The 18,144-nt window shown below is 35.5% G+C and overlaps 1 protein-coding gene and 2 long non-coding RNA genes across 6 annotated transcripts; 2 read left to right on the forward strand and 1 right to left on the reverse strand.

The window, feature by feature from the left end:
• The first annotated feature begins 7,285 nt into the window (after positions 1 to 7,285).
• LOC123270608 lies at positions 7,286 to 8,042 on the forward strand. Its single transcript, XR_006510647.1, has 3 exons — positions 7,286 to 7,779; positions 7,836 to 7,932; positions 8,025 to 8,042. It is a non-coding gene; the product is annotated as an uncharacterized LOC123270608 (long non-coding RNA).
• Positions 8,043 to 12,510: 4,468 nt separating this feature from the next.
• On the forward strand, positions 12,511 to 13,230 carry LOC123270162 (putative nuclease HARBI1). Its single transcript, XM_044736102.1, has 3 exons — positions 12,511 to 12,536; positions 12,620 to 12,887; positions 12,970 to 13,230. The coding sequence occupies exons 1-3, from the start codon at positions 12,511 to 12,513 to the stop codon at positions 13,228 to 13,230; spliced, it is 555 nt and encodes a 184-aa protein (XP_044592037.1).
• Positions 13,231 to 16,519: 3,289 nt separating this feature from the next.
• On the reverse strand, positions 16,520 to 17,934 carry LOC123270607. 4 transcript variants are annotated; one of them, XR_006510646.1, is made up of 6 exons: positions 17,683 to 17,934; positions 17,575 to 17,592; positions 17,266 to 17,454; positions 16,914 to 17,178; positions 16,652 to 16,781; positions 16,520 to 16,589 (listed from the first exon to the last, which is right to left on the reverse strand). It is a non-coding gene; the product is annotated as an uncharacterized LOC123270607 (long non-coding RNA). The 4 variants fall into 4 exon arrangements; XR_006510644.1 differs by having other exon boundaries at positions 17,575 to 17,624; XR_006510645.1 differs by having other exon boundaries at positions 17,575 to 17,638.
• Between the last annotated feature and the right edge of the window lie 210 nt (positions 17,935 to 18,144).

Here is an 18,144-nt window from a genome sequence, read left to right on the forward strand (position 1 = left end):
TAATACAAACTAATATAAATTTAAATATGAAGAGCGATGATTACGACGATTATAAACCGATTTATCATTTTGCATTAATTAATAATTTATCAGCTTTAGTAAGTAGTAGTGTAACAAAATCGGAAAAGAAACATTTCTTCTGTGATCGATGCTTAAATCATTTTAAAATAAGAGAATCTTTTGAACGTCATAAGAAAGATTGTTTAAAAATTAATAAAGTTCACATGGTGTTTCCAACAGAGGAAAATAAAATTTTAAAATTTAAAAATTTTCAAAATCAGGATACTGTACCATTTGTTATTTATGCAGATCTAGAATGTACACTGACACCCATTGATGATGATACAGATATTCATATTCCTCATAGCATTGCATTTTACCGCTTTTGTAATTATGATAATAAATTATCTAAATTTGAAATTAATCGTTCAGAAAATTGCATTGATTGGTTTGTGGGTAAACTTAAAAATTTTGAAATTGAAGTAGATTCATACTTAAAAAATCCAATACCTATGAAACCTTTAACGAAACAGCAATTAGAAGATCATAAACGCGCGAATATTTGCTATATTTGTCAAAAGTCAATTATAAATTCTCAGGATAAATTTTATGATCATAATCATTTTACTGGATATTACAGAGGGCCTGCTCATTTATCGTGTAATTTAAATTATAAAAAATCACATACTATACCAGTAGTTTTCCATAATATGTCTGGTTATGACTCTCATTTTATAATAAAGTCTTTAGCTGCAAATTTCAAAGGTAAAATTGAAGTATTACCAATCAATAAAGAGCGTTATATTTCTTTTACTAAGTATGTTGAAAAAACATGCGTTAATCTAAGATTCATAGACTCATTTTAATTTATGGCTTCAAGTTTAAATAAATTAGCATCAAACCTAAAAGATGATGATAAAAAGATAACTAAACTTCATTATGATGATCCAGAAAAATTTAGATTAGTCACTAGAAAAGGGGTTTTTCCATATGAGTACATAAGCAGTAATGATAAATTAAATGATAAACAGTTACCTGAAATTCAACATTTTTATTCTAAATTATCCAACGAAAATATATCAGATGAAGAATATGCTTTTGCTCAATCAGTATGGAAAGAATTTAATTTAAAAACATTGGAAGAATATTCTGATTTGAATCTTAAAACTGATGTACTTCTATTAGCTGATGTATTTGAAAATTTTAGAAGTAATTGCTTGAATATATATAGTTTAGATCCGTTACATTATTATACAGTTCCAGGACTAGCTTTTGATGCGATGTTAAAGTATACTGGTGTAGAATTAGAATTGCTAGATGATCCGGAAATTATGTCATTCATTGAAAAAGGTATCAGAGGTGGTGTTTCTCAGTGTACAAATAGGTATGCATTAGCGAATAATAGATATATGGGTGATAAATTTGATTCAAATAAACCGGAATTGTATTTAATGTATTTCAATGTTAATAATTTGTATGGTGCATCGATGAGTATGCCTTTACCAACAGACTCATTTGAATGGGTTGAGTTAAATTTTGATATTAATCAAAAAATTGATAAATTTTTAAATAATACCGATGGTTTTGGCTATATACTCGAGGTTGATCTGAAATATCCGGAAGAATTATATGATTTACATAAAGATTTGCCATTATGTCCAGAACACTTTTTACCTCCAGAAAAAAAGCAAACAAAATTAGCAACTACTTTATATGATAAAAAAAATTATGTAATACATTATAGAAATTTAAAACAGTGTTTAGAATTAGGATTAAAATTAATGAAAATACATAGAATTTTAAGATTTAAAGAGTCACCATGGCTAAAACCGTAAATAGATAAGAACACTGATTGTAGAAAAGCAGCAAAAAATGAATTTGAAAAAGATTTTTATAAATTAATGAACAATGCAGTATTTGGTAAGACTATGGAAAATGTTAGGAAATATAAAGATGTCAGAATAGTCACACGATGGTCTGGCAGATATGGTGCATCTGATATGATTTGCAAACCAAATTTTCATAGTCTTACAATTTTTGATAAAAGTATGATAATTATTCAAATGAATGTTGTAAAAGTGAAATTCTATAAGCCAATCTATGTAGGTTTTTGTATTTTAGATATGTCAAAAACTTATATATACGATTTTCACTATAATTATGTAAAGAAAAATTTTAAAAATGAGGATTCTAAATAAATGTATACAGATACAGACAGTCTAATTTATTACTTTACAGTACCTAATGTATATGAAATCATCAAACGTGATATTACAAAGTTTGATACTTCCGAATATCTACCTAATAATATCTACAATATACCGTTAGTCAATAAAAAAGTATTAGGTTTAATGAAAGATGAAAATAATGAAAAAATTATGTCAGAATTTGTGGAGCTTAGAGCAAAACTTTATTGTTTTAAAATATATAATGCTGAGGAAGATGATAAGGTTAAGATGCGTGCAAAAGGTGTCAAAAGTTCAACTTTGCGAACTATCACGTTTGATGATTATAAAAAATGTCTTATGGATCATACAAATGTAAATAAAGATCAATATATTATAAGAAGTGAGATGCATGAAGTTAAAACGATGCTTCAAAAAGAAAAATTAGCTTTAAGTTGGGGAGACGATAAACGTCAATTACTCGAAAATAGTACAGATACTTTACCATGGGGTTATAAATCTTCAATATGTAAAAAAACAGTTAAAAGACCAAGATTATTATAAACTAAGATTTAGATAATAAGAAAAAAATAATTTCATGTTTTTTTTTTTTGTAATAAGATATAGATGCTGTGATTAAAAAAAAAATATTTTTTTTCTGTACATTTTTTCACGTATATTTTTTTAAAGTATAATTTTTTTTTTTTAAGAATACATAAATACATTTTTTTTTTTAACATTTTTAATTGAATTGATTTTTAATTATGAAGGTTTAATTTTTTTTAACATTTTCAATTGAATTTATTTATAATTTATTTTCAATTATGAAGGTTTGATAAGAAATTCAAACTTGTGATAAGCTGTTCCAAAATAATTCAAGTGAAGTTCTCCTGCTGAGGCCAAATCGATCCGTGAAGTTAACTGCTCTTCATCATCAATGAGCTTCCGGTTGGTTCGATTCGGGAAGAAGATTGAAAACTCGTTTTCCACAATTCCCAAAATTTTTGGTCCATATTTTGTGTTGACTTTCTTAATTTCCGTGATTTGATAAATTTTGTTCAGTTGCATTTCTTCAAATTTTTTAGTTGGTAAAAAGTTCGGTAAGTTGTTGATTTTATTGATAGCACTCAAATCCATTTTTGAATTATTAAGCTAAGAAATTGATAGAAAATAGTTAATAATAATAAAAATAGTAGAAATTAGTTATAAAATAGAATAATGAAATAAATGTCTTACTTGATTTTCTGTAGAGTACACAATTTTTAATATTTTTAACAAAAGACACAAGTTTTTTTTAAACTGAACGATTGATTGAAGTAACTGCAAGCAGAGGACTGAAATTTGGAGGCAAGTAAGTATAACTCCCCACCTACGATCCCCTCCCAACGACGACAACGCCAAAAACAGGTTTAAACTTGTCGGATGACGTAAAAACATGACGCAATCGAGAGAGGAAGGGGGTAAAAACGTTAAAATTCACGGTGACAACGCGAAAAAACAGGTTTAAACTTGTCAGATGACGTAAAAACATGACGTAATCAAGAGAGGAGAGGTTAAAAACCGTTGAAATTCATGATGACGACGTGAAAAAACAGGTTTAAACTTGTCGGATGACGTAAAAAAAAACATGATGCAATCGAGAGAGTAGGGGGCTAAAAAAAAACAGGTTTAAACTTGTCGGATGACGTAAAAACATGACGTAATCGAGAGAGGAGAGGTTAAAAACCGTTGAAATTCATGATGACGACGCGAAAAAACAGGTTTAAACTTGTCGGATGACGTAAAAAAAAACATGATGTAATCGAGAGAGTAGGGGGCTAAAAAAAAACGTTAAAATTCAAAAAACTCTTATCCCATATCGATAAAACAGAACATCATTCGGTATAATACCGACTGGATACTCGCAGTCGATAACATAGATCACTAGTTGACATCGGACTGTCGATAAAACTTACCTCAAATCGATAAACAGACTTCAATACCTACATTTCATACCACCAGAGCGGCGTAAGTATCGAACTTTCTCGCATATACTTATGCAACAAGTCATTTGAATATATACAAAATTCATCATCACATCAAATAAGTGCATACCACATCAACACCAAAGCTGATACACGGTAAAAGTATCAGCTCTGCTGTTGGGGTGGTAGCATTTTGACCTCAACGAAATCAATCAACAAATCGATGATAATCCCCCAACAGTCGGTAAAAAAAACCGACCAACAAATCGATGATAATCCCCTAACAGTCGGTAAAAATCAATCACCGAATCGATGATAATCCCCCAACAGTCGGTAAAAACCGACCAACAAATCGATGATAATCCCCTAACAGTCGGTAAGCAGAGCACAAAAACCCACCATCGGTATCGCAAAAACTCCACAAACAACCGTCGATAAGGCAGAAATCCAATGTCGGTACTGCCGAAATCTACTTTATCGGGTCATCAAACCGACCTTGTTTAGCTACTTCGTTAGCGTTAAACTCCAGAGATGGTGCCGTCTATCCAATTTTCCAATATCGACGTTTCGAATGATGTATTGGCTGGAGCATTGGCGCGCTCGACAGCTAGCTTTCCAACTTCACGCCTGCTTCGCTTGCTCACTCCAAGTTCCGAGCCGTCCGTCGTCTTGTTCTCCCTGAACAGCCTCTCTCCGTCGATGATGATCTTGAAGATTATCCACGTCGATGATCCTCGTTGTCTTCCTTTTCGCGGGTTCGTGGCCGACGTCGTTTGTACCATTACAATCATACAATGACTTAAATCTAACTTAAAGCTAACTTAATTACTAAATTAAATTATTTAATATCGCAATAAATTGTGGTTTCACGCGCGATCGAGCTTCGTTCGAATTTTCTCACGCGAGAGCGACTCGGTCGCGGCGAATCCAACCAATGGACAGAAAGATGAACCAAAAATCTCCATTTAAGTTCATTTCAATTAGATTAATTAAAAAAAAATTAAAGTAAAATTATTAACAGGTGGCGCTAAAAGCGGCCTGTTACAATACATATTTTTATTTGTATAAGAAAAAACATCCACCGTGATCAATACAAAAAGAAACAACGAAATTTTCATGATCAAAATAACGCAATAAATATGTCTTAAGATTGACCCTCAAAAACAAAAAGTAACCAACTAATTAACAACAATAAATTAATTAATTTATTAATTAATTAATAAGTATGACACCAACTTTTGTTTTATTAATTCATAGTTTTTAAATAAGTCACACTTTTTTAATATCTATTTCATAACGTAAAAGACCTAGTTATTGACACTGAACTAGTTATTGACACTTTTATTTTAGTTATTGGCAATTTTATTTTAATTAAATAAAACAAATCGACTCTAACAAATAAATTAATATAATTGTTGAATTATAAATTTTTAGATAATTGATTTTAAAGAACGTTTTATTTCTTTAATTAGAATAAAATTGAAAGTGTCAATCAACTAGGCCAGTGTCAATAACTGGGTCTTTTACCTTAATTGTGTCAAAAAAAATAAAATAAAATTCTTGTTTTCAATGTCTTGCGTAAAGAATTTTTTAACATATCCAGAGGAAATATGTACATATATCCGTAGTATAAATAATATATTTGGAGATTAAGAAAGGAAACTCAATGAATTCATAGGGTACACTAGACAGAAGATTTCTAGATCCATAATCGATAAATCAACCCCATGGACACCGAGTAACAGCCCCATAAAAGGCGTTTTTTGACTAAAATTTTAATTTAAAAAATTCCATTCTCGGTGTCCACTGGATATTAAGAAAGAAAACTCGTGGAAATCACAGAGTAGACTTTACAAAAAATTTCTGGACCTATATTTCATCGATCCATGCCCTGGACACTGAGTAATAGCCCTATAAGAGGCAAAATTTTACCTATTTAATAGGAAGTTGATGTATAAAAATTCATTTATCGGTATTCACTAAAAATTAAGAAAGAAAACTTATAAAAATTTTCGAGTAGAGTCTATAAAAAATTTCCAGACCCGTAATTGATCGATCAACTCCATGAACACCGAGTATCAGCCCCATCAGTGGCGTTTTTTGACTTATATGTGAAAAATTCGACCTTAAAAAATTCAATCTCCGGTGTCCACTTGAGATTAAGAAAGGAAACTTACGGAAATCATAGAGTTGACTCTACTAAAGATTTCCAGACCTATAATTGATCGATCAACCCCATGGACACCGAGTCACAGCCCCATAAAAGGCATTTTTTGACGTATGTCAGAATTTCGACATTAAAAAATTCAATTCTCGGTGTTGTCTGGAGATTAGGAAAGGAAACTCACAGAAATTATAGAGTAGATTATATAGGAGATTTCCAAACCCATAATTAATCGATCAACCCCATGGACACCGAGTAATAGCCCCATAAAGGGCGTTTTTTAAATTATTTGTCAGAAATTTAACCTTAAAAAATTTAATTCTCGTCATCCACTCGCGATCAAGAAAAAAAACTCATGGAAATCATAGAGTAGACTTAATAAAAGATTTTCAGATCCATAATCAATAAATCAACCCCACGGACACCGAGTAACAGCTCCATAAAGGGCGTTTTTTGACTTACTTGACTAAAATTTGACGTCTAAAAATTTATTTCTCGGTGTCCACTGAAAATTAAGAAAGTTAATTTTCGGAAATCATAGCTCCGACTCTATAAAAGATTTCCATACTTATAATTGATCGATCCGCCCCATGGGCACCGAGTAACAGCCCTAAGTATAGGGCCTAAAACACTAGTTTTAACTTATCTGACAGAAATTTGACTGTTAAAAATTTAATCTTCGGTGCTTACTCAAAATTAAGAAAATGAACTTTAAAATATTGTAGAAGCGACTATACAGAAGATTTCCAAATTCATAATGAATCGATTAACCTTAAAGACACTGAGTATCAGCCCCATAAGATGCGAATTTTGTCATATTTGAGAGAAATTTAATTTTTTAAAATTCAATTCTAGGTATTCACTGGAAATTAAGAAAGGAAATCCATGGAAATCATACATTGAGAAAAAAGTATTTTGATAATCACAACACTTGGTATTTTGATAATCAAAATATTAAGTATTGTGATTATCAGAATATAAGGGTGCGTTCCACTAAGCGTTCACAACGCTCACGCTCACGACCGCTGATTTCCCCATTCCACTTGATTGTGAATGTTACTGTCGTTAACTCAAGTGGAATGGATTATGGAGCGTTTCGGGCGTTCATGTAAATATTACAAATGGCAAGTTTGAAAATAGTAGAAGTTTAAGGAGGTTAGGTAATCCTAAACAATAAGTTTTAATATTTGTGACTTAAATTTATTTATGTTAAAAGTGAAGAATAATTGAATATTTTATAAATAATTTTGGTGAAGTTATCAAACAACTTAAGTTTAAATATAATCGAAATGGCTTTGACGGCAGTTGGATATTTGCTAATGCATCGCAATAAAGCTCCAGAAACTAGTTCATCTAGCTCAGATGAAGAATGGGATGCAATTATAAAAAATTATAATCGTGAAAACCGACAACTTAGGCCACGTATTATTGACTATGAAAATGTAATTTTTCGCTATTCGGATGAAGAATTTAAAAGTCATTTCAGGTACATAATTTTCTATCTCATTAGACTGTACATTCTAAAATATTATTTAATTGCAGGCGTAGATTATACTCTAAAGTTATTTTACTCTTTAATTTACTTCATTATGTCTAAGTAATTATTTCATTGATGGAATAAGATTGAATGAAGAAATAAGTTAAGAAACTAAAAATAAATTATGAATGACAAGAACATTTAGAGATTGAACATACAAGGAGTCTAATGTAATTTTAAATTTATTTTTTTAGAATTTCAAGGAACACATTTAATTATTTACATGATGTAATAGAAGAAAATTTAGTTCGACATGTCCCTGGGTGCCCTACAATTCCATCTCATCATCAATTGATGATAGCCCTTTGGAAAATGGCAACAATGGATTCATATAGGTCACTTTTATAAAAAAATATAAGTGTTTTGAACTACAACAAAACACGTATTATATTCCGTAGCCGATACACGGCATCCCTATGAGAGAAGCTGTTGTGTATTGGCCCTAAAGTGCTTCTTCCTCCCTGATAACCTGCCTGCAATAGTGCCTTGCGAATGTTTCCGAACACTTCCAGTTGCCTCTGTCTAATATCTTCTGCACCGGCATATCATCTATCCACCCTCTGGATGTAACTGCAGCTCGGATGTTACCTGGTGACGCATCAATGCCTGCGTCCTTTAACACCGAGCGAATCCAGCCCGATATTACAGTCTGCGAGGCTGCTCTGACTGTCCCCGTTAATGTAATGAAAAGTTCCTCCAGGTTACTACCTTCACGTCTCTTTTCTGACAGCTCTATCCAGGTTCTGGTCCACGTTACTGAGCAAATCCTAATGTTACTATTCTTGGATAGCCTCCAACCAGATTGCCTAAAGCTCGCCCTGTCCATTTTCGACCCAAAGGCGGGCCACAGGGTGATTTCTTCTCCCAGGTTAGTCACGTGCTCCTTCGAAACTCTTAATAGAGTCAAATCATGGATACGGAGACCTGAAGCCAACAATAATATGGTCGCTGTTCTTCGTGCTACCTCAAACAGGGTTAACCCTGGAATTTCGACAGTTAACCACTTGAACAGGAGTCCGGTGTCCCATACTGACGCCTTTATCTCCCTAGGTCTAGCAATGGAGATGGCCTTCAAAGCCTGGCGAACCAGGAAATCTGATGAGAGGTCCATGCTCTGCACTCCTGAGCAAAATGTCGCAGTTGCCGATTTGTGTACTAGGATCGCACTGTACGCTAGACCTTCCTCTAAGTGGAGACTTGCAAGAAATCTCGCTAGGTCCGATCCTCTCGGAGAACCAGGGTCTAGGTTGTTCTTCTGGCACCAGGTGATCCATCTGTTGAGTGGTGCTCTGTATGTCGACAGTGTCGAAGTTCTCCAGCTAGATTTAATCAAATCTCTTTCCTGGGGCTTCCAGTCCTTGGTAGCTGACTTCCACACCCAATCCTCCACACCTGCAGAGTAAGCTGCTCCATCTGTGGAGGTGGGTTGCCTGTTGTCAGGTCTATCAGTACCCTCTCTAGATTCCTGATCGTCATAGGAGGTTCTACACTCCTGTTGGCTAGATCCGGTAGCCAGAAAGTCCTCTCCCACCTGGGAGCTACTAGTAGGAACTGGCCCTGGCACTTGTTCAGGTGCGCTAGTACCCGTGGAATTAAGCTGGGCGGAGGAAACAGCCAAGCGAGGTTGAAGTCCCATGCCTGGCTGAAGGCATCTGTAAATGCTGTCGATCGATCTCTGCAGTCTAGCGATACGGAAGTTTTGACCACTGCGGACTCGGCCGAGGCGAATAGATCTATTTCTGGTGTTCCCCATTGTCTGAAAATCTCCTCGGTAGCCTCTGGTAGGAGGTGCCACTCGGGTAACGCCCTTTTTCTCGAGAGTCGGTCTGCGGTGCCGTTGTATCTTCCTGGAAGGTAATACGCTGACAGCACTATCTGGAGCTCGTCGACCAAGGTGAGGAGCTGGTACGTGAGGCTGTATAGCTCCAATGACCTTGTTCCCCCCTCCTTTCGGATGTAGGAAACCACCGTGCGATTGTCCGACTGCAGGAGGATGTGGGCTCCTCTCAGGCATTGACCCTGCTGGGCCAGCGCCTGGTATACCGCTTGCATCTCCTTCTTGTTGGAGTTCCACTTCCTCTGGGTTTTTGACCAATTTCCCAACATCAGTACTCCGTTCAGCTGGGCTCCCCAGCCCAGGTCGGATGCATCTGTAACCAGAAAATGTGTCACCTCGCTCTTGTGGAGCGGAGATGTTAGACTCGCGGCTTTCGCCCACCAAGCGAGTTCGTCTTGGATCTGGGAGCTTATCTGCCGTCTCTCGCGAGGTCGGCTCTGATTGAATCCCATCAAGAATCGTTGGAGGTAGCGGCAATGGAGCTGTCCTCTCGGAACAACGAAGTTCGCAAAGTTTAAGTGACCCAGGAGGCACTGGGCCTCCTTTAAGGTACAACTTTGAGCTCTTTCTATGTCCGTCGTCAGCTTTATAATCTTTGCGACCTTCTTTTCTGGCAGACTCATCTCTTCCCTCTCGACATTCTATCTTATGCCGAGAAACTCTAAGTCCTGGCAAGGTCTTAGGATGCTCTTGCTCCGGTTTATCTGCCAGCCCAGGGATTCCAGCAGCTCTACCATCATGGATACCTGGGCAACCAACTCGTTCTTGTTCTGGCCTGCTACTAGAAAGTCGTCTAGGTAGACCAGAACTCTCAGGCCTCGTGAACGAAAGGTTTCTGCTACCCAGTTCGTTACGGTTGAGAAGGCCTGAGGCGCAGCTGAGAGGCCAAAGGGCAAGCTCGTCATCTGCCAAAGTTCTCCTCTGAAGAGCAGGCGTAATAAGCACCTGTGAGAACTCGCCACTCGGATGTGGAAATACGCCTGAGACATGTCGACTCGGATTAGCCAGTCTCCGGGCTGTATAAAATCTGGAACTTTTGCGTGCGAAATTAGATGAAACTCTCTTGTCTCTACATACCTGTTCAGGTTTCTCAAATAGAAGATCGGCCGCCAGCCGCCGTCGCTCTTCTTTACCATAAACATCTTTGAGATAAAGCTCGGTCCTGGTTCCGAAACTCTTTCTAAGACGCCTTGGCCCGCCAGGGTCTTGATCTGTTCCGCCATCTGTGTCGAGCACTCTGTCTTGTATTGTGGCTCTCGCCAGTTGGTCGATAGAGGCGGTTTCCCTATAAATGGAATGTGGAAATTTGATATTATGTCTAGAATTACCTGAGGAGCTCCTAGGCTTCTCCATACTGCGACGAATCTGGCCAGCTGACCTCCTGTGAATCTGGGTGCTGCCATATAGTCATTTTTCGAATTTTTTTCGAAATGACCCGGACTGTCTAGGTTTTGCTGAGTCTTTCCTTGGAAATCTGGGCTTGGACGAAGTTTTCTGCTGGTCCGGCCTGTTCCCAGAGACCTGAGAAGGTCTTGGCTGATAATCGGTGCGAAAATTATCGCGTTTGGAAGTTCTGCTTGAACTCGCGTTACCGTGTCTGCTACTGCTGTGCGAAGGCTCTTTTAGCCATGTCTGAGCACCACCTAAAGACGTAATTAATATTGACAGGTTCTCCTTGCCAAAGAGGTGTTCCGAGCTAGGCAGAATTCTGCGTAAGGCCCCCTGCACTTGCTTATTAGGTGTCTCTGTCAATATCCTCTCGCGTCTTGCCTTGATGCACGAAGCTCTCTTACCGCAAATGATCTGTAACATCTTCTGGGAATTCTTAAACATCTCGGATTCTGGCCCGAAATTCAAGGAAAACATGCTTAACAATAATTCTGGACTCACTCCTCCCTCAATCGAGTGAGACCATTCTACAATACCTTACAGTGTGCTCTGTAAAATGCTGCTCTGCGTTAAAACCGCATTTGACAGGCCTGCTAGGACCCGCTCCGTTGAGAGCACTGGATCTTTGGCCCTATCCAAGTAACAGAGCTCCTCGTTCACCTTTAGTTCTGAAAATTCTGGAGACGCTAAGAACTCTTTTAAAGTGTTAGAATACCTGATTTCCTTCCAATCTGGAAGACCAAATCTTTGAAGATCGCACAGAGTTTTCAGGCTCTCGGGATCCGCCTGTTGTACCAGCTTCTTCGCATCGACCTCGGTCTTGCATTGTCCTAAGTTCAGGACGCTTGTCTGTGGGTCTGTCGCAGTCACGCTCACGACTGGAGGCTCAGGTACGTGTGGTCTCTGCAACAAAAGATCGGAAAGCAACTCTACCTTTTCATGTAGCGCCCTTATCTCTCTGCTTGTGTCCGAGAAACGACGACGCTTGCGAGGAGGAAGAGGAGGAAGAGTAGGCGCTCTTGAACGCCCTGAGTCACTACTACTACTATTGATTTCCCTCTCTCGATGTTGTTTCGGCGTATGACCGCCATTACTGCCGCCGCTTTCTAGCTGTTCCTCTGTATGATCCGACTTACTGCTTATCTAGGTATTCGTCCCGTTTATAATAATCCGTAGCAATTGCTGCCTAATTTAATATTCTTTTTCTTTAATTTACGCCGAGTTATAATTAAAATTCGGTTTAACTTATTTGGTTTATTCGTAATAACAAAAATGAACGACCTTCGTGGCCGAAAATACTCAACGCTATGACGAGAGACGCAGGCAAGCCCGCGCTTGTAGGTGATCACGGGAGGGGAAGAGCAAGAGGGGAGATGAACTACAGCAGAACTCGAGCAGAGGGCACGTAAGTAGGACGACTTTAGGGCCAATACACAACAGCTTCTCTCATAGGGATGCCGTGTAATTGGCAAGGAGGAATGTAATAAACTATTTTGGATGTATTTATACTATAATTGAGAAGTATGAAATACAACTATAATTTTTTTTTTATCTTTATTATAGATCAGTTTGTGACAGATTCAACGTAGGACGAGCCACTGCTGTGAGAGCTGTACGTCGAGTTTGCCACGCTTTATTTATAAAATCCTCAAGATTTATACAATGGCCTACGGGGGATCGTGCTATAGAAGTGATGCATGGATTTGAAAGAGCGAGTGGCTTTCCAAAAGTAATAGGGGCGATTGATGGTACTCATATTCGTATTAATGGTCCAAAACAAAATCATGCAGATTATATTAATCGGAAAGGATTTCATTCTATTCAGTTACAGGTATTTAGCGACTGTTATTTTAAAGCACACTACTAACTTTAGTATTGAAAATTGATTTACATATAGTTAAAATATTCTACAGATCGTATGTGACCACAAGACTCTGATAACTCATTGTTATGCTGGACATCCTGGGTCTGTTCATGATCAGAGAGTTTTTCGTTTATCAGAAGTTGCAGATTACGTAAATGATGATGATAAATTCTTAGAAAATTGCCATATTCTAGGCGATGCTGCGTATGAAATACATCAACACTTACTTACTCCGTATCGAGATAATGGACATTTAACTGAAAAACAAAGAAACTATAATTATCGTCATTCAGCTGTGTTTAACCGATAGAAAAGACATTTAATAAAAATTTATAAGAGGAGTTGCGCCTTCGGGCTTGACCGCTCCAACTCGTGAAAATTCGTGTCACACCATGGCTGTCGCTCATGCGCGCTTTGGTTAGCGGGAGAGAAGCCGGCTCACGTGGCCGGCGGCAAGCAGTTGTGCTTGGACGCTTGTACTAGTACGACTACTCTGTGTCAATCATTTTCTGATTTATCACGTATAATACGCATTTACTTTAACACTTAAAATATTCATTAAATATTATTAATTTCATTAACTTCAATTACCAATTAAATTCTCAAATCATTAAAAATCATTAGTAACTGTTCAGTGAATTAAATAAATCAAAATTAATAAGTGACGCCACGCGGTTATTACGCGCCATTTTAACAAAGGATTGCATCAGCCACGCGGCTTTAGTCATTCCATAGTTAACACGCAATATTTGTAATAAATTATATTAAATTCATTGCTAAATATTTAATCATCATTCTATCAAATCAAATTTCATCAACTATTCGATTCTGATATCGAATTATCTAATTAGTTCCTACACTAATAATTATAATCAATCAATCAGTCTCTGCACTGACATTTTACGTCAATTAATTAGTATTTCACTATTAATTGACTCTAGTTAGCTTAAAAGCTAGCGTCAATTCATTAATTCTGAATTAATACCATTTGCTTTTCTAAAGCGGTTGAGCTCACCTCGTTTGTGTTGTTTGCGACGGCAATTTACACATATTTTTTTATTCGCACTACACGCTTTGCGTTCTTACTTGTACATTTTTTCATTCAAGGAGGTTTTTTCTCAGTCCAACTGAGTTTTCCTCCTCTAGGGATAAATAAATCTTTATTTTATTCCCCAACAAATCGACGCATATTTTATTTAATATCCTAATCCCAAATTAATCATAATTTTTAAAACAATTACGGAAACTATCCTAAGTGGATAGTTTCCGACAAAACAAGCTGCACGAGTGACTGTTGAACGATGTATTGGATTATTAAAAGGACGCATGAGGAGCTTATTACATTGTCTACCAATGACAAGAGTCGATTTAATGGCAGAGTACATCATTGCATGCTGTGTCGTCCACAATATCTGCATTTTACAAGGAGATGAGTTAAATGTAATCACTATCCCTGAACATAATCAAGATAAATAATAGTTTAAAAAAACTAAAAACACGCTTTTTATAGAAAACCAAACTAAAAAATAGAAAATAAATTTTAATAAATTTAAATTAAGAATAGTGTTAAAAATTTCAATAAATATAAATTAATAATAGTGTAAATAAAAAAATGTATTTTATTTTAAAAAAAGCGTGGGGTGCTTTTTAAGATATCAAAATGATAATCACTCTACTCATATCTGTCAATAAAATATTTATAACTATTGACACCATGCACCCCACGCTTTTTTTAAAATAAAATACATTTTTTATTTACACTATTATTAATTTATATTTATTGAAATTTTTAACACTATTCTTAATTTAAATTTATTAAAATTTATTTTCTATTTTTAGTTTGGTTTTCTATAAAAAGCGTGTTTTTAGTTTTTAAACTATTATTTATTTTTACTTTTAGTTTGGTTTATTTATAAAAGCGTGATTTTTAGTTTTTTTAAACTATTATTTGTTGATTATCAAAAATATTCAGGCGCGCAAATTACCCACGGAAAGTTACATACTGACAAACTGACATACAAGTGAAGCTAATATAAAGCGTGTGAAAAACCTACGGAGGAAAACACCTGGTTTCGAAATATAACTTCGGGATGGTCATCAGAGGATTCCGGGTTGATGTACGGGTTTATCTGTGCCATTCCCGATGAAAACCTACGGAGGAAAACACCTGGTTTCGAAATATAACTTCGGGATGGTCATCAGAGGATTCCGGGTTGATGTACGGGTTTATCTGTGCCATTCCCGATGAAAACCTACGGAGGAAAACACCTGGTTTCGAGATATAACTTCGGGATGGTCATCAGAGGATTCCGGGTTGATGTACGGGTTTATCTGTGCCATTCCCGATGAAAACCTACGGAGGAAAACACCTGGTTTCGAGATATAACTTCGGGATGGTCATCAGAGGATTCCGGGTTGATGTACGGGTTTATCTGTGCCATTCCCGATGAAAACCTACGGAGGAAAACACCTGGTTTCGAGATATAACTTCGGGATGGTCATCAGAGGATTCCGGGTTGATGTACGGATTTATCTGTGCCATTCCCGATGAAAACCTACGGAGGAAAACACCTGGTTTCGAGATATAACTTCGGGATGGTCATCAGAGGATTCCGGGTTGATGTACGGGTTTATCTGTGCCATTCCCGATGAAAACCTACGGAGGAAAACACCTGGTTTCGAAATATAACTTCGGGATGGTCATCAGAGGATTCCGGGTTGATGTGCGGGTTTATCTGTGCCATTCCCGATGAAAACCTACGGAGGAAAACACCTGATTTCGAGATATAACTTCGGGATGGTCATCAGAGGATGACTAGGAAGGTCATCACCTGGGTTCTAGGTTGATAATAATCAAAATTTAAATAATATCATTATGGTTGTCTCTTTATGCGAAGGAGAGTTACATACTGACAAACTGACAAACTGACAAACTGACAAACTGACAAACTGACAAACTGACAAACTGACATACAAGTGAAGCTAATAAAAAGCGTGTAAAAATAAAAACGTAGAAAATAATGGAAACTATTCACGTGAAGTCAGGAGAACTGCAGGAGTTATTAAAAGAGATGCTATTATGAATTCCTTGTAAAACTGGTAGAAAACTCATCATAAATCCTGTTAGGAGTAATCACAATAGTTTTATAGGACCGAAAATTATCAAAGTCGTATGATCATTAGATTTTTGAACATTTGAGTGAAAATAATAATTTGATGTAAATTGTATGAACTATAATTTTTCGAAAAATTTTTTAATATTTTATGTAGGATCAAATGGTTATGAAATTGTATATATTTTTGAATTATGTAATAGTAATTGTGAGAACTCCTAAACTTTTTTGTTTATAAATTTATTAAATATTGATTTATATTATAAAATGTATTTTAAAATATTTGGACTACAAAGTCTTGTCTTTTTAATAAAATTTGTTTCTGTTACTTCAATAATATAAAAGTAATTATAATAAAAGTAATTTTCATGCTTACAAACTAATTTTTTTTAATTCAACATTTAAATGCTTATTTCTTGGCTAATTTTTCTAAAACTTGAAGAAATTTCTCATCCATTTTCATTCGCTCTGTGTCTTTTTTTTTTATTTTCTTCATGTTCCTCTTTTTGATGCAATCTTTTTCCCAGTAAAGATGCTATCGACGCCTTACTTGTTTCTAGAATGAAATTGAATTTGTAAATTAGTTACAATTAAAATTACCTCACATAATCAACCTACTTAGTGAACATCCGCTATCAGATCCCGCTGTACTATCATTATTTTCTGCTTCTTTCAACGACAGACCAGTAGAAGATGCAACTGCAACTGGATTGCACCATACTTTTTCGCCAAAAATTTCATCCATAATCTACCAAAAGTATATTATAAAAATGAATAATTATATAAAATATATTTCATGAATAAGAAAATTGTTTATTGGTTTTATAAAATATTCAAGTAAATGTAAAATTTATGAAAATATTGAGTAATTTGTACTAACATCGTAAAACTGCCATGTCTTTCTATTATTTCCTGACTTATTGTTATGATCCTTAGTAGATTTATGTTTTTTTTTAGGCTTCGTATTTTAGAATGACATTGCGGTCCCGTCACATCGTATCCTTTTTTTTTCATATCTTGGGATATTTTATTCCATACTTGTTTTTGAGAAATTTTTCCACTGTTCAGAGTTCCTTCCATAGACCTATATAATTCCAATAATAATAATACGCAGGGTGAGTTCCACCTGTATACTGAAGTTTCTCCTGTGCAAAAAAAAATAAATATAATTAAAATTCTCGCATAATATATATGAAATAAAATGATAATAGAATTTAAGATGTTCATTAAACCTTCAAATTCTGGAGTTTCAGAGTTGAGATCGGTTGGATTATCACTATCAAGTCGTTCTTCTCCAATAAAACTCTCTGAAGTCTCTTCATCGTATAATTCACTAGATTCTTGATCAACTTCAACAGATGCGGAAGCTTAAGAATTTTGATTAATAATTTTTCTTAACAGCTCAGTTGCAAAAAATACATCTACAAATAAAATAAATTTACCAAATATATATATATATATATATATATATATATATATATATATATATATATATATATATATATATATATATATTATTAATGATAATAAATATCGTTTACTTATTGAGTTAGGTTATGCTATCCATTATTCAGGAAAAATGTATAAATAGCTGTTGAATATAAACTAAAATCAATTGTATTAAACTTATATTGCATAATTATATTTACCTCTTTCTGCACGAGCAGCTTCAGCTTCAGAAACGATAGCTTCTACTACAATTTCTCTTTCAGAATCATATAATGTTATTTTTCTTGTCGCCATCTTTAAGCTTTGAATATCATATTTCAAAAACAATTTCAAAAATTGCGCCGAATTATTCTCAACGTTCACTTTGACCCACCTCTTTAGATGGGTCGTTGTGAGCCTTGCGTGAGCATTAGTCATGACGTCATGAGTGACGTTTTCGCCGTGACCACAACGACCGCGGTTGGTATGTGGAATGGCTAAAGGAGAATTTTGATCGTCGTGAGCGCTTAGTGGAACGCACCCTAAGTCAGTTCAAGACCTATACTCTGCGCAGTAAACTATAATATATGCGCTGTCACTGCTATCGACGTTTTAACACTAACAGTCAGTTTATTTGATTGACGCACTGGTAAAAATAGAATTCAACTAATATTAATTATATT

Source organism: Cotesia glomerata, linkage group LG8 (assembly GCF_020080835.1).
Source record: "Cotesia glomerata isolate CgM1 linkage group LG8, MPM_Cglom_v2.3, whole genome shotgun sequence".
NCBI classification, from domain to species: domain Eukaryota; kingdom Metazoa; phylum Arthropoda; class Insecta; order Hymenoptera; family Braconidae; genus Cotesia; species Cotesia glomerata.